The following is a 13,785-nucleotide window of genomic DNA, read 5'->3' on the forward strand; positions in this document are numbered from 1 at the left end:
TGCTCCTCTGTCAGATACAGAGGTGAGCAGCAGGGAATGGAATGACATGTCCCTGCTGTACGCTGTGACAGCACTAGAAGATAACCGGGCAGCAGGCAAGGGGGGAATCATACATATACACATGGGGGGAATAAAAGGAATATACTTAAGGGGGAATGTGATTATACAGTGAGGAACACTGAAATTTAAAAACCCCGCCGGGAGCTCTGAATGGCTCATTCGTACCGGCCATTCAGGGCTCCTGTCGGAGAATTTGAAAATCAAAGTAAAATACATCGTACATCGCAGGGGGGCGCAGCATGCCACCCTCTCCCCTGTTTAAAAACTTCTAATCGCATCGGGTCTCAGAAGTGAAACCCGGTGCGATCATTCCCTCATTTCCTGTACAACGACCCCCAACATGGAACAGAGTCTGTTCCATGATGCGGGGTAGAAGAACAAGCACTAATGTAGCCTCCCCAGCCACCTGCAGACTTCTGCAGCCGGGAAACTACTACTCCCATCATGGAAACAAGTCTGTTCCATGATGGGAGTAGTAGTAGTCCCGGCTGTGGGAGTCTGTAGGCAGAGGTGTTAAAACGGCCGTACATGAAGGATGTTATAACGAGTCTTAACGGATGAATATGCCCGTTATTGTGACGGACGTTATTCAGCCGTTAGCACCCGTTAATTTATCCTTTTATTATGTTTTATTATGTTTAATAATGGATGAATACTTATAGTGTGAAAGCAGCCTTAGAAAATGTTTTTTTTTTTTCCACCGGAGTACCCCTTCAAAGTAAATGGGACTAAGCTGCAGTACTTCACATAACCTGTGGACAGGAGTAGTGCTGTTTTTTAATACTGAACTGGCTGTTGATAAACCTTTAATCTACTTAATCTCATTTGACTTCATATGGTTCATTCAGTATGATTGCTTCTTATGGTCTCTCCCTAGGTCCAAAAAGGGATGAAATGAAGCTTACCCTCTGTAGGGTACAACTTATCAATTGCCTATGTTACTGGCTTTTAGCAGGATTTTAACCAAACATGACACTTCTATTATATGCGATGTGGAAAATATATATGTGACTACATCACATTGTACAACAAATTGTCAGTATTTTCTAACAAGTGTGCCTCCAGCTGTTGCAAAACTACAACTCCCAGCATGCCCAGACAGCCAAAGGCTGTCTGGGCATGATGGGAGTTGTAGTTTTGCACAGCTGGAGGCACATTTGTTGGGAAACCCTCCTTTAAGCATATATAGAAGTAATAATCAAATGCCTTAATAGTGTTTTCTTTTGTTATTTTCAGGATTCTTTTCTCCGTGGAAAAGTTCCAAGCCTGTGAGTAATTTATTTATTTTATTTATATAAATGTTGTTATTCTGGATCTGTTGATATATGTAATAAACAGTTGTAAAAATGAATAAAACAATGAATGAAATATGATTATGTTGCAGATGATGGAACGGTGGGATAATCAAGGAAGCCCCCAAACTAGTTTATCGGCAGCGCCATCACTACCACCAAATCTCCCCTACCCACCAACGCTACATAGAAGTTCATTTCCTGATTCTACAGATGCCTTTGATCCAAGAAAACCTGACCCTTACGAACTCTACGAGAAATCAAGAGCAATTTATGAAAGTAGGCGTAAGTACAATAATTTCTGCCCTAAAAATAGCCTGCAGCAGCACAAAAAATACAGATGCGTCACTGACAACCGTGGCACAATATTTTCATTATATTGTAATTTTCCAAACCGCCTAGAAAACAACAAATATGTAGAAAATATTTCTCCATATTTCTAACTTGTCTCTATAATTAGATCATTAGCGAAGCCACTTTCCCAGCATGTAATTGCATGTGCTATGGAGGCTATTTTTGCATTGCTGTATTATTTCACTAAACAATGTCAGCCAGCACATGATTTATTATTGGAAGATGTGTAACAATTTATTTTAAATGGTTTAATTCCAGTTGCAGAGATGTCCATGTTAAATAGATTTTTCTTATTAATGAAGATATAGATATATATCATTTTTTTCAGTTGATAATACCTACCACAATTACCACTTTCTCACATATATATATCTATATATATATATATATATATATATATATATATATATATATATATATAGATCAACCCTGACCATTGGCTGCTTCCCTCAATGATAAGGTGATCTCGGGTTAAAGGGGTACTCCACCCCTGGACATCTTATCCCTATATTTTGGGTGTCTGATCACGGGGGTCCGACTGCTGGAACCCTTGCCATCTGCATCACCCCGGGGTCCTAAACATTTATGTTTAGAAAGCCAGGTTCGGGCAACCATGGTCATGGCATCATGCCACCCCCCCTTTATTCAGGTCCATGGGAGGGGGTGTGAGGGCTGTAGTCACTAGTCACACCCCCTCCCATAGACATGAATGGAGGGGGCGTGGCATGATGTCACAACCACGGCCACCCGAACCTGGCGTGCAAAACATAAATGTTCAGAATGCCGGGGTGCCGCCCCGGAGATCGCAGGGGTCCCAGGGACTGGTAGGCCATGTTCACACTACAGAATTTATGAATGGAATTCTGCTTAGGAATTTCAGTTAGAAATTCCGAGGCAGAAGTATCCCATTACTTCTAAGGTGATTCCGCTGCATAGTTAACACTACAGAATTTCAGCGGTGACCATTCCACCACCGAAAGAATGAACTTTCTTTATTCGGAATCCGCTCTGCAGACATTACTCTCTATGGGGACAGCAACTGGCACACGTTCCTAGCGCCAACTGATTTAGTGGGCGCTGGCACCGCTCGGAATCTCCGGCTGGATTTTGTCCTGCTACAAATTTCGAAGTGTGAACCTGGCCTTATAGATGGTGCATACCACTTAAAAGATTTGTCCCATCATCTAAAAAGGTTGTGCAATAAATATACTTTTTAACTTTGTATATATTTTCAGCCATGCTAACACTCACATAAACAAAGTTTGAGTAGAGGAATGTACCTCAGTATAATGTGCTCAAATGGGTTTTAAAGCCAAAAACCCTTAAAGGGGTGCTCCGCACCCTAGACATCTTATCCCCTATCCAAAGGATAGGGGATAAGATGTCTGATCAGGGATAGGGGATAAGATGTGACGGCTGTCACGCTCCCTCCCATAGACTTGCAGTGAGGGGAGCGGCCAGGACATCATGAGCACAGAGCAAAGTTCGTGCATTGGGTGTTTGGGGTGCCGCAGATGAGATTGCGAGGTCCCTAGCGTCGGGACCCCTGCATCAGACATCTTATCCCCTATGCTTTGGATAGGGAATAAGATTTCTTGGGGCAGAGTACCCCTTTAACTACAATTTTTTTTTTACCTCTGAAAAAACAGTTTCCCTCTTTCCTCACAGGTTTTCATAAATCTCTCCATAATCTGTAAAAAAGAATATAAAAGTTAATTGCAAACAGTTAAAGGGGTACTCCCGTGGAAAACTTTTTTTTTTTATCAACTGGTGCCAGAACGTTAAACAGATTTGTAAATTTATTAAAAAATCTTAATCATTCCAATACATTTTATGGGCTGTATACTACAGAGGAAATGCTTTTCTTTTTGGATTTCTCTGATATCAAGACCACAGTGCTCTCTGCTGACCTCTGCTGTCCATTTTAGGAACTGTCCAGAGCAGCATATGTTTGCTATGGGGAATTTCTCCTGCTCTGAACAGTTCCAAAAATGGACAGCAGAGGTCAGCAGAGAGCACTGTGGTCGTGACATCAGAGAAATCCAAAAAGAAAAAGCATTTCTTCTGTAGTATACAGCCCCTAAAAAGTACTGGAAGGATTAAGATTTTTTAATAGAAGTAATTTATGAATCTGTTTAACTTTCTGGTACCAGTTTGTTTAAAAAAAAAAAAAGGTTTCCACGGGAGTACCCCTTTAACTGTTTGCAATTAACTTTTATATTCTTTTTTACAGATTATGGAGAGATTTATGAAAACCTGTGAGGGAAACAGTTGCTTATAGTAGCCATTTAGATTTTTCATATATTTCCCACTATATTTTGTTTTCGGATTCAGTTCTTGCCCAGTTAATACAGATGTGCATTGGTGGTCTTAGTCCTCATATTTCAGACACACTGTATTACAGTTGGTCAGTCTCTCCCTTATATGCTTTTCATAGATTTCTGGTCTTGTAATTTAAAACAACCTACCTCTGTTCCAAAAAAAAACCCTGTGGAATACTGTCAGCTTCAATTCATTTCATTCCAGAGAAGAGTTTAATGGAGAGTTTTCCAGACTTCTGAAAGTGCTCAAAGAGCAAGTTATAAGGCTGGGTTCACACCACATTTTCAGCCATACGAGACCGCATATGGCTGGGGGGAGCTAAAACCGGGCGCTGCCGTATCCCTGCCGTATCCCTGCCGTATCCCGCCCGTATGTAATTCATTTCAATGAGCCGATAGGAGTTAAACGCTGACTCCGACCGGCTCACTTTTGTCCCATATGCGATTTTCCCACCGGACCTAAAACCGCAGTGGACCACGGTTTTGGGTCCGGTGGAAAACTGCATATGGGACAAAAATGAGCCGACTGGAGTCAGCGTTTCACTCCGATCGGCTCATTGAAATGAATTACATACGGGTGGCATACGGCAGGGATACAGGACCGCAAGGTTTTAGCTCCACCCAGCCAGTATGCGGTCCCGTATGGCTGAAAACATGGTGTGAACCCAGCCTAAGGTGGATATCGGAGCAGACATATGGGAATATAGGAGTTCCTGTCCATAGCAACCCGATTTCGGCTGAAATATTTCTATTACCTTTTATTAAAAATGGATCATAGTTGATACATTACCTCTGCCCACATGGTTTGGTTAGAAGGCTTTAGACACCTTAAGGATACAGGGATTTTTCTTTTTTGCCCTGTAGTTTTTTTTCCTTCTCACCTTCTAATAACCATAGCACTTTCAGTCTTCCTCTTACAGACCTATATGAGGGCTTGTTTTCTGCACCACCAATTGTACTTTGTATTGACATCACTCATTTTACCACAAAATCTATGGTGAAACAAAATAAAAATTTGTGGGGCGTAATTGGAAAAAAAAACACTATTTTGTACATTTAAGGGGTAATGCCATTTTGTAACTTTAAGGTCTTTATTCTGTAAGTCAAGTCAATATGATAACAACGATTTTTAGGTTTTGTTTAATTTTACAATTTTTTTTTAACTTTTTTGTCAAAAATTAGTATTTTTCCTTATACAGAGCTGTATGTGGGCTCATTTTTTGTGCCATGATCTGTAGTTTTTAACAGTGTCTTTTTTGCCTTCATGGGAAATTTTTATCGCTTTTTATAAAAAATTTAAATTAATTTTTAAAAAATCTGGTATATGAAGTGACCAAAAATGATCAATTCTGGACTTTAATTAATGTTATGTTTTAATAGTTCGGACAGTTCTTCACGTGGTGTTACTACATATGTTTATGTTAATTTTTGTTTACATTATTGTATTTTACTAAGGGGAGTGATTCAAACTTTTATTATCATTATTTTATTTTATTTTTTGTGAACTCTGCTTTGTATATAGGGAATTGTAAGAAGCTGTATATCAGAAAAGTAACAATTACTCCAGTGGATCCCCTATAGGAGTTTTACAGGTTAATGTGAACAGTCAAGGTCAATTCGTACTGTATTTTTTAAGCTGCATTTTCTTTTCAGCTCAGTAATCTATTTAGTTATCTATTGCAGAGTTATATCATCTAGATTTTTCCTGTTACCGTACATTACTTTCCTTAATTTGTTTTATTCAGGCTATAAATGATACTATGACAAAATTGGTGATCAGCTACCTTTGTTTGGTATTTACCGGTTGTTTGGAATATAGACTATGTAAGCGATCACACACTTTGTTGCCAATGTATATGAGTGAACAGGGATCTTCCCTCCAAAAGAAATAAGCCAGCCCTGGCCGTATAACAGGATTCTACCTTGAATAGTCAGTTGAAATGAAATCAATCTACTTACTCTGTTTGTTCTGTGTGTATCTGATTACGTTTATTTTATAATCAGTGTTTTTTGTAACATTTGAAGTCTGGACTATTAATCATTATTGAATGAAAGCGTGCTAGCATGTCATTAAGTGCGCCGGTCGCTGGCATTAGTTTAGGTGAATGCACTAGTGCCAGAATCTTTCTAAGTGAGACATCAATCATATACTCTCCGATGAGGTGTTAGAAACTACAGCAGTGCCGCAGTGCCAAGCTAATTTCTATGGAGCGAACAACATTGATTTTCCTCTCTGTGTTTTTTTTTGTTTCTGTTATTAAGTCAAACTACACATAGGAAAACCTCACAGTTGGCATCTTAATGTCTGCTGCTAAAAAGCATTAGAGCAAAGTCAAATATGGCCACCAATGGTCCACATAGTGCTTTTGTTTAGGCTAGAACTGTAGGCTTTTTCATACATTAATTTGCATTATAAATAAAATGTGTATGTGTATATATATATATATATATACATGTGTGTATGTATATATACATGTGTGGTAAAGGGTGTGCGATGCAGGGCAGATGGAATTACCCTTGGGGCAGATGGCATTAGCCACTTGTATTTGTGAAGCCAGGGCGTGGTTTATCCTCAATACCACCCGAAGGTATACCACTGGATCCTGGGCTAGGCACGGGGGCAATAATGACTCCGATGCCAAGTTGCGGACAAAGGTAGCTTTACTGAGTGACAGATGATAAAGTCTATACAGTTCAGCCAGGCCCATGGAGGTGACTAGTGACTTCAGAGACCTTAAGGGCTTGCTGAGAGTTGCAGTAGATTTGGACAATTTTAGCGCAGGCCACTCTGACTTGACAATAGATGACTGTCTAAAGGGGAGAAAAGGGAGAGCGCTTCTTGGTGTGATAAAAGAGAGATAATCAGTATAAAAGTCATACAGCAGCTCGCCAGATGTGGTTGTGTAACGTCATACACAACAATGGTAAGCGCATCAAGAGGTAGTCTCTCCGCATCCCTCCGGCTAGGCAAGGTATTCAATCGGTCTGGCTTCAAGGAGAATGCCAGCTCCACATGGCGCAGGATACAAAAGGAATGGAGATCAGATAAAATCTAGGTAATTTATTTCCCAAGATGCAACATGTTTTGCTGCGGGAAAGCAGCTTCATCAGGCATAACAGGGAATGGATATTTTATGGGAGTGATAGTTTGTTACGTCGGTACAAGGAAGGGAAAGGGAACATTTGGAATAAGTAATGTGAGATAACAATTGCAGGAGAAACGGATCAAAAACCTATATGGACAAATATAAAAAAAAATATAAAAATACAAAAAGTAATGAATTTTATTTACTCAGAGTGAAATGCCTACATGCATGCACACTTGCAGAAATAGGCGTGCATGCATATATGCAAATGCATGCAAATCTATAACGATATAGTCACTATAACACACACGAGAAGTGCATCCATAGCGTGGAAAAAAAAAATAAAAATACAATGGGATGAATAAAATACATAAAGATTATACACATAAACAGAAAATAAACACATTTTATATAAACCCCATGCTGATTAAACAGATGTAAAAATAGAAAAATAAGGAGACCAAACAGTTAACAGTGGAAATAATGAAAAATAGAGTAAAAGAGAAGAAAAAAGAAAGAAAATGAATTAAATAATAATGGGTGTAAATATAGGATGAAAATGTAGCAGGGACATGTACATATATTTGATCCAGTGTATCTGAGTGTAGGGAGTAGAGTTTAGCAAAAATGAAAAGTAAAGAGAATGTCAGCAATAATCGAGAAATTGCGGTCGTCATATTGCAACTGAAAATGCATCTGCAGAGCATGAAAAATGTACAGAACAGAGGGTTATGATTATGGCATATGGTAATGTGATAAAAAAAAAAAATTTAAGAAAAATAATAAAAAAAATTTAAAGTAAAATTATTCCTATTGTGCAAACCATGTAGACTATGCGGTACCAGTAAGTACGGCCTGCGAATAATTATCGATGTCATATGTTTTTGATATGTTTCTCCTGTAATTGTTATATCACATTACTTATTCCAAATGTTCCCTCTTCCTTCCTTGTACCGACGTAACAAACTACCACTCCTATAAAATACCCATTCCCTGTTATGCCCGATGAAGCTGCTTTCCTGCAGCGAAACGCGTTGCATCTTGGGAAATAAATTACCTCGATTTTATCTGATCTCCATTCCTTTTGTATTCTGCGCCACGTGGAGCCGGCGTTCTCCTTAAAGCCAGACCAATTGAATAGATGACTGACTGACTTGACTTGAGACTGACAATGCTCTGCTTGTAGCTTACTTGTAGAATTGTGGCTGCTGGACTGACTTGAGGCCTCCTATGGACTCCAGACACACTCTAGGACTTGACTGCTTTGCAACTCAGCAGAATGAGTGGGAAGAGACTCCACCCAGGACTTTTATAGGGGAGACTCTGGTGGGTCCCATGGGTCACCCTTACGTCACATGATGACCGATACCTCCTGGATTACATAACAACTGATGATCACATGTAATAACACTTTCTATATGCATTATACAGTATAACACATGGCAAACAATGTATACATAAGGGGACAGTTGTAGAGAGGGCCCAGAGGACACTGTAAGGAGGCTGCCTTATAGGGCAGCAAGGGTACGGGGGCACAACTCCCGTACTGGGCCACTACGTGTGTGTGTGTGTGTGTGTGTGTGTGTGTGTGTATGTACATATATAAAAAAATAACCATAGTGGAGAAGAAGATAATTTGTTAGTCAGATTAGGGAGGGATATAATGGAGGAGGGGATCGGACTGAAGGTCTTCCGTGTGTTTTTGGTAAGGGATGCATTGTGTGAGATTTTGTGGTGTCACCTAGATGCTGAGCTTAGCAGACACTAAAAGGAGTAGCTTTTTATTATATTTAAATATGTAGTATAATTCTTTTAAATATATATATATATATTTTTCCTGGTAAGGGCTATACCACCATGTTTTTACCTGCGGACAGATAGGAGGGGCAGCACATTGTCTGGTTGTCCTTCCTACGTGCCCTCAGCAGCCTATTAACCCCTTAAGGACGCAGCCCTTTTTCACCTTAAGGACTTAGCCCTTTTTCGCAATTATGACCACCGTCACTTTACCAATTAATAACGCGAAAACGCTTTTACCGAATATTCTGATTCTGAGATTGTTTTTTCGTGACATATTGTACTTTATTTTGGTGGTAAATTTTCGGCGTTAATTGCATCCTTTTTTCGTGAAAAATCCCCAAATTTCATGAAAATTTTCAAAATTTTGCATTTTTCTAACTTTGAAGCTCTCTACTTGTAAGGAAAATGGATATTCCAAATAAATTTTATTTTTCTTCACAAATACAATATGTCTACTTTATGTTCGCATCATAAAATGGACATATTTTTGCTTTTTGAAAAAATTAGAGGGCTTCAAAGTAGAGCAGCAATTTTCAAAAATGTCATGAAAATTGCTAAATCTGAAGGGACAGATGTTACAGAACTACAACTCCCAGCATGCCTGGGCAGTCGAGGCATGCTGAGAGTTGTAGTTTGGCAACATCTGGAGGGCTACTGTTTGGGCACCACTGTAACAGTGGTCTCCAAACTGTGACCCTCCAGATGTTGCAAAACTACAACTCCCAGCATGTCCAGACAGCCTTTGGCTTTCTGGGCATGCTGGGAGTTGCAGTTTGGCCCCCCTAGTGGTTGCCACAGTAAAGATCGATTTACTCTCACTTTCAATTCCCCCCCCCCCCCACTGTCGATTCCCTACCTGATCAGGATCCTGCAGGCTCCAGCGAAGATCCCAGGTCCCCAGGCATCTTCTCCTGCAGGTACGGCCTCCATCTTCTTTCCAGAGCCCCTCGACATCCAGGGGCGGGCAGAACGGGGGTTGCCATGGCAACCCCCTGTCCTGTGCTGCCATTGGTCAGAACTCCGTTCTGACTAATTCCAGGGGATAGGAGTAGATCGCAGTTTTGCGACCTCACTCCTATCCTTTAGGCTGATCGGGGCTGTTGCTAACAACTCCAATCAGCCCTATTTTGTAGGGGATCGGGTCACCAGAGACCCGATCAGCCCGGAATTGGAGAGAATCGCATGTCTGAATTGACATGCGATTTTCTACGATCGCCGACATGGGGGGGTCTCAGGACCCCCCTGGGCGATGTGCCGGGGTGCCTGCTGAATGATTTCAGCAGGCATCCGGCTCCGGTCCCCAACGGGCTAGCGGTGGGGACCGGATTTCCCACGGGCGTATGGATACGCCCTCGGTCCTTAAGGACTCGGAATGCAGGGCGTATCAATACGCCCTGTGTCCTGAAGAGGTTAAGTCAAGAGGGGGCCAGTACACATAATCTTTCACTTCTGCGTAATTGCTCTGCAACTGTGGCGAGTCTGGCCTTTAGCACAGAGCCTGACTACCGGGGACTCACGATAGCTGCAGAAAGGAGCTGCAGGAATCAAAAGATGGTGTGTGATTGGCCCCCTCTTCACTAAACAGGCTGCTGAGGACCACAGTTGCATATATACATAGTGATAATCGCTAAGTATAAGTGAACTTTAGCAATTGGCTCTCTAACAGTGCTCTCTGCTGACACCTCTGTTCATGTCAGGAACTGTTCAGAGCAGGTGAGGTTTGCTATGGGGATTTGCTCCTACTATTGGACAGTTCCTGACATGGACAGAGGTGTCAGGAGAGAGCAGTGTGGTCAGATAGAAAAGAACAACTCAACTTCTGCTATAGTATTCAGCAGCTGATGAGCACTGGGAGGATTAAGATTATTACACAGACCTAATTTACAAATCTGTTTAACTTTTCACCGCCAATTGATTTGAAAACATTTTTTTCCAATGGAGTTCCCCTTTAAGCTCCCGTTCTATAACGCAGGGCCACAGCGGGTCAGGCCAGGCCTCTAACAACGGGCAGGACCCGTGGCTAATAGCGCGCGGCACTGATCACGGTGCCGTGCGCTATTAACCCTTTAGACGCGGCGTTCAAAGTTTAACGTTGCATCTAAAGTGAAAGCAAATTAATGCCGGTTAGCTCATTGGGCTGTTTGGGATCGCAGCGGCGAAATCGCAGCATCCCGAACAGCTGTAGGACAATGTTTTTTTCCCATAAAAAAAACTATGTAAATAAAAATAAACATATGTGGTATCGCCGCGTGTGGAAATGTCCTAATTATAAAAATATATCATTAATTAAACCGTCAATGGCGCACACGCAAAAATATTCCAAAGTCCAAAATAGCATATTTTTGGTCACTTTTTATATCATGAAAAAATGAATAAAAAGTTATCAAAAAGTCCAATCAATACAAAAATGGTACCGCTAAAAACTTCAGATCACAACGCAAAAAAATAGCCCTCATAGCGCCCCATACACGGAAAAAACAAAAAGTTATAGGGGTCAGAAGACGAGAATTTTAAACGTATAAATTTTCCTGCATGTAGTTATGATTTTTTACAGAAGTAAGACAAAATCAAACCTATATAAGTAGGGAATCATTTTAACTGTATGGACCTACAGAATACATATCAGGTGTCATTTTTACCGAAAAATGTACTGCGTAGAAACAGAAGCCCCCAAATTTACAAAATGGCATTTTTCCTTTAATTTTGTCGCACAATGATTTTTTTTTGTTTCACCGTAGATTTTTGGGTAAAATGACTGATGTTATTACAAAGTAGAATTGGTGGCGCAAAAAATAAGCCATCATGGATTTTTAGGTGCAAAATTGGAAGGGTTATGATTTTTAAAAGGTAAGGAGGAAAAAACAAAAATGCAAAAACGGAAAACCCTCCGTCCCCAAGGTGTTAATGTACTTTTTAAGATGTGAAACAAATATGTAATTTTATATTTCACTGTAGGTCTCTAAAAACCAAATGTATTAAGCTGTATTGTGTATTATTTTCATAGTTGGCAGATTTGCTGCAGATATTTCTGTGACTTTTTTCATGCATCTTATTGAGTCTTTGTTTTGTTTTTTTGTAGCATTTGCATGGATTTATTTCTATATTATAGCTTTTTCACAGAAATGGTTGTGGTCAATCTGCTGCCTATGAATGTACCCTTATATATAACCCATTGACATATATTCAGGAGTCCACTGATTTGCGTTAATAGTGGTTCTCACCTCTAGCTAATGCCAGTTGAAGAACTCCCTTTATTAACTCATGATAACAACTAGAGATGAGCGAATTTACAGTAAATACGATTCGTCATGAACTTCTCGGCTCGGCAGTTGATGGCTTATCCTGCATAAATTAGTTCAGCTTTCAGGTGCTCCGGTGGGCTGGAAAAGGTGGATACAGTCCTAGTAGAGTCTCCAGCCCACCGGAGCACCTGAAAGCTGAACTAATTTATGCAGGATAAGTCATCAACTGCCGAGCCGAGAAGTTTGTGACGAATCGAATTTACTGTAAATTCGCTCATCTCTAATAACAACTAGGAAGGCACATCCTGGGTCCTCCTCTTATTTTCAATGGTGAGAAACAGCATAAATATAGTGTAGATTTACAGTAGCAGACTAGTATTTACATTTGCTGCAAAGTGGCCGAAAGTAAATAATCTTGTTCACATGCTGCGGACAAGTATTTGCACAAAAAAACCATACAGATTTCATATCCATATTTGTCAGATTTTATGTTGTCTATGCTGCAAATTTATTGCGTGAAGTTAGATTGTCCAAAATGGCCACAGCTGTTGTGATTTTTCCTCCAGATATACTGTGGTTCTGCTGCAAAGTGAAACTTTCATACATTCATTTTTTTCTTCAGCAATAGAAGTATATTTATCTCTAAATCGCAAATAAGCAAATAATGCATCTGCATTGACTTGTAGGTACAAAAATGCAAAAATTTTATTGTGGAAAATCCACAGAATTGAAAATGTATTAGATTTGCATTGTGTAAACAACGCCTGATTCTGACTACGTGGCAAAGATTTATTCCGGGGAAATTTAAAGGGGCACTCCGGTGGAATAAAAAAAATAATAATAATTTAAATCAACTGGTGCCAGAAAGTTAAACAGATTTCTGAATTACTTCTATTTAAAAAATCTTAATCCTTCCAGTACTTGTCAGCTGCTGTATGTTCCAGAGGAAGTTCTTTTCTTTTTGAATTTCTTTTCTGTCTGACCACAGTGCTCTCTGCTGACACCTCTGTCCATGTCAGGAACTGTCCTGAGTAGAAGCAAATCCCAATAGCAAACCTATCCTGCTCAGGGCAGTTCCTGACATGGACTGAGGTGTCAGCAGAGAGCACTGTGGGTCAGACAAAAAAGAAATTTGAAAACAACTTCCTCGGTAATATACAGCAGCTGATAAATACTGGAAGGATTAAGATTTTTAAATAGAAGTAATTTACAAATCTGTTTAACTTTCTGGCACCAGTTGATTTAAAAAAAAAATGTTTTCCACCGGAGTACCGCTTTAAGTTAATAAACTTTAATTTAGTAAGATTTAATCTTAGATGAGTAGTTACACAGGATCGGATAGAGCAGGCATAGGCAACCTTCGGCACTGCAGATGTTTTGGACTACATCTCCCATGATGCTTTGGCAGTATTTTGGCTGTAAGAGCATCATGGGAGATGTAGTGCATAACATCTGCAATGCCAAAGGTTGCCTATGCTAGAGACTAAGCTGTCAGAGTCTCTATCTGCTGGATTTGATATGGAACAGTATTGAGCATGAACATACATGCAAGCTTTAGAGGACAAACTATGCAAATAGTTTTATAAAAAAAAAAAAACTGTTAGAAATCAGTTACCTCTGTTACAAGTTT

General features: G+C 40.0%; 1 protein-coding gene across 14 annotated transcripts in view; it reads left to right on the forward strand.

The window, feature by feature from the left end:
• The window catches only part of MAGI2 (membrane associated guanylate kinase, WW and PDZ domain containing 2), a 923,418-nt gene that overhangs the window by 773,136 nt on the left and 136,497 nt on the right, over positions 1 to 13,785 (forward strand). For 13 of the 14 annotated variants that reach the window (XR_008892612.1, XM_056573436.1, XM_056573435.1 and 10 more), the window contains 2 exons: positions 1,297 to 1,328; positions 1,445 to 1,637. Coding sequence is in view for 13 of the 14 variants with exons in the window: in XM_056573436.1 (XP_056429411.1) it covers positions 1,297 to 1,328; positions 1,445 to 1,637 (225 nt within the window). In the remaining variant the exon portion in view is untranslated. The remainder of the gene's footprint in view (positions 1 to 1,296; positions 1,329 to 1,444; positions 1,638 to 13,785) is intronic. The other variant, XM_056573428.1, reaches the window with a different exon arrangement.

The sequence above is a fragment of the Hyla sarda genome, chromosome 4 (genome assembly GCF_029499605.1).
Source record: "Hyla sarda isolate aHylSar1 chromosome 4, aHylSar1.hap1, whole genome shotgun sequence".
NCBI classification, from domain to species: domain Eukaryota; kingdom Metazoa; phylum Chordata; class Amphibia; order Anura; family Hylidae; genus Hyla; species Hyla sarda.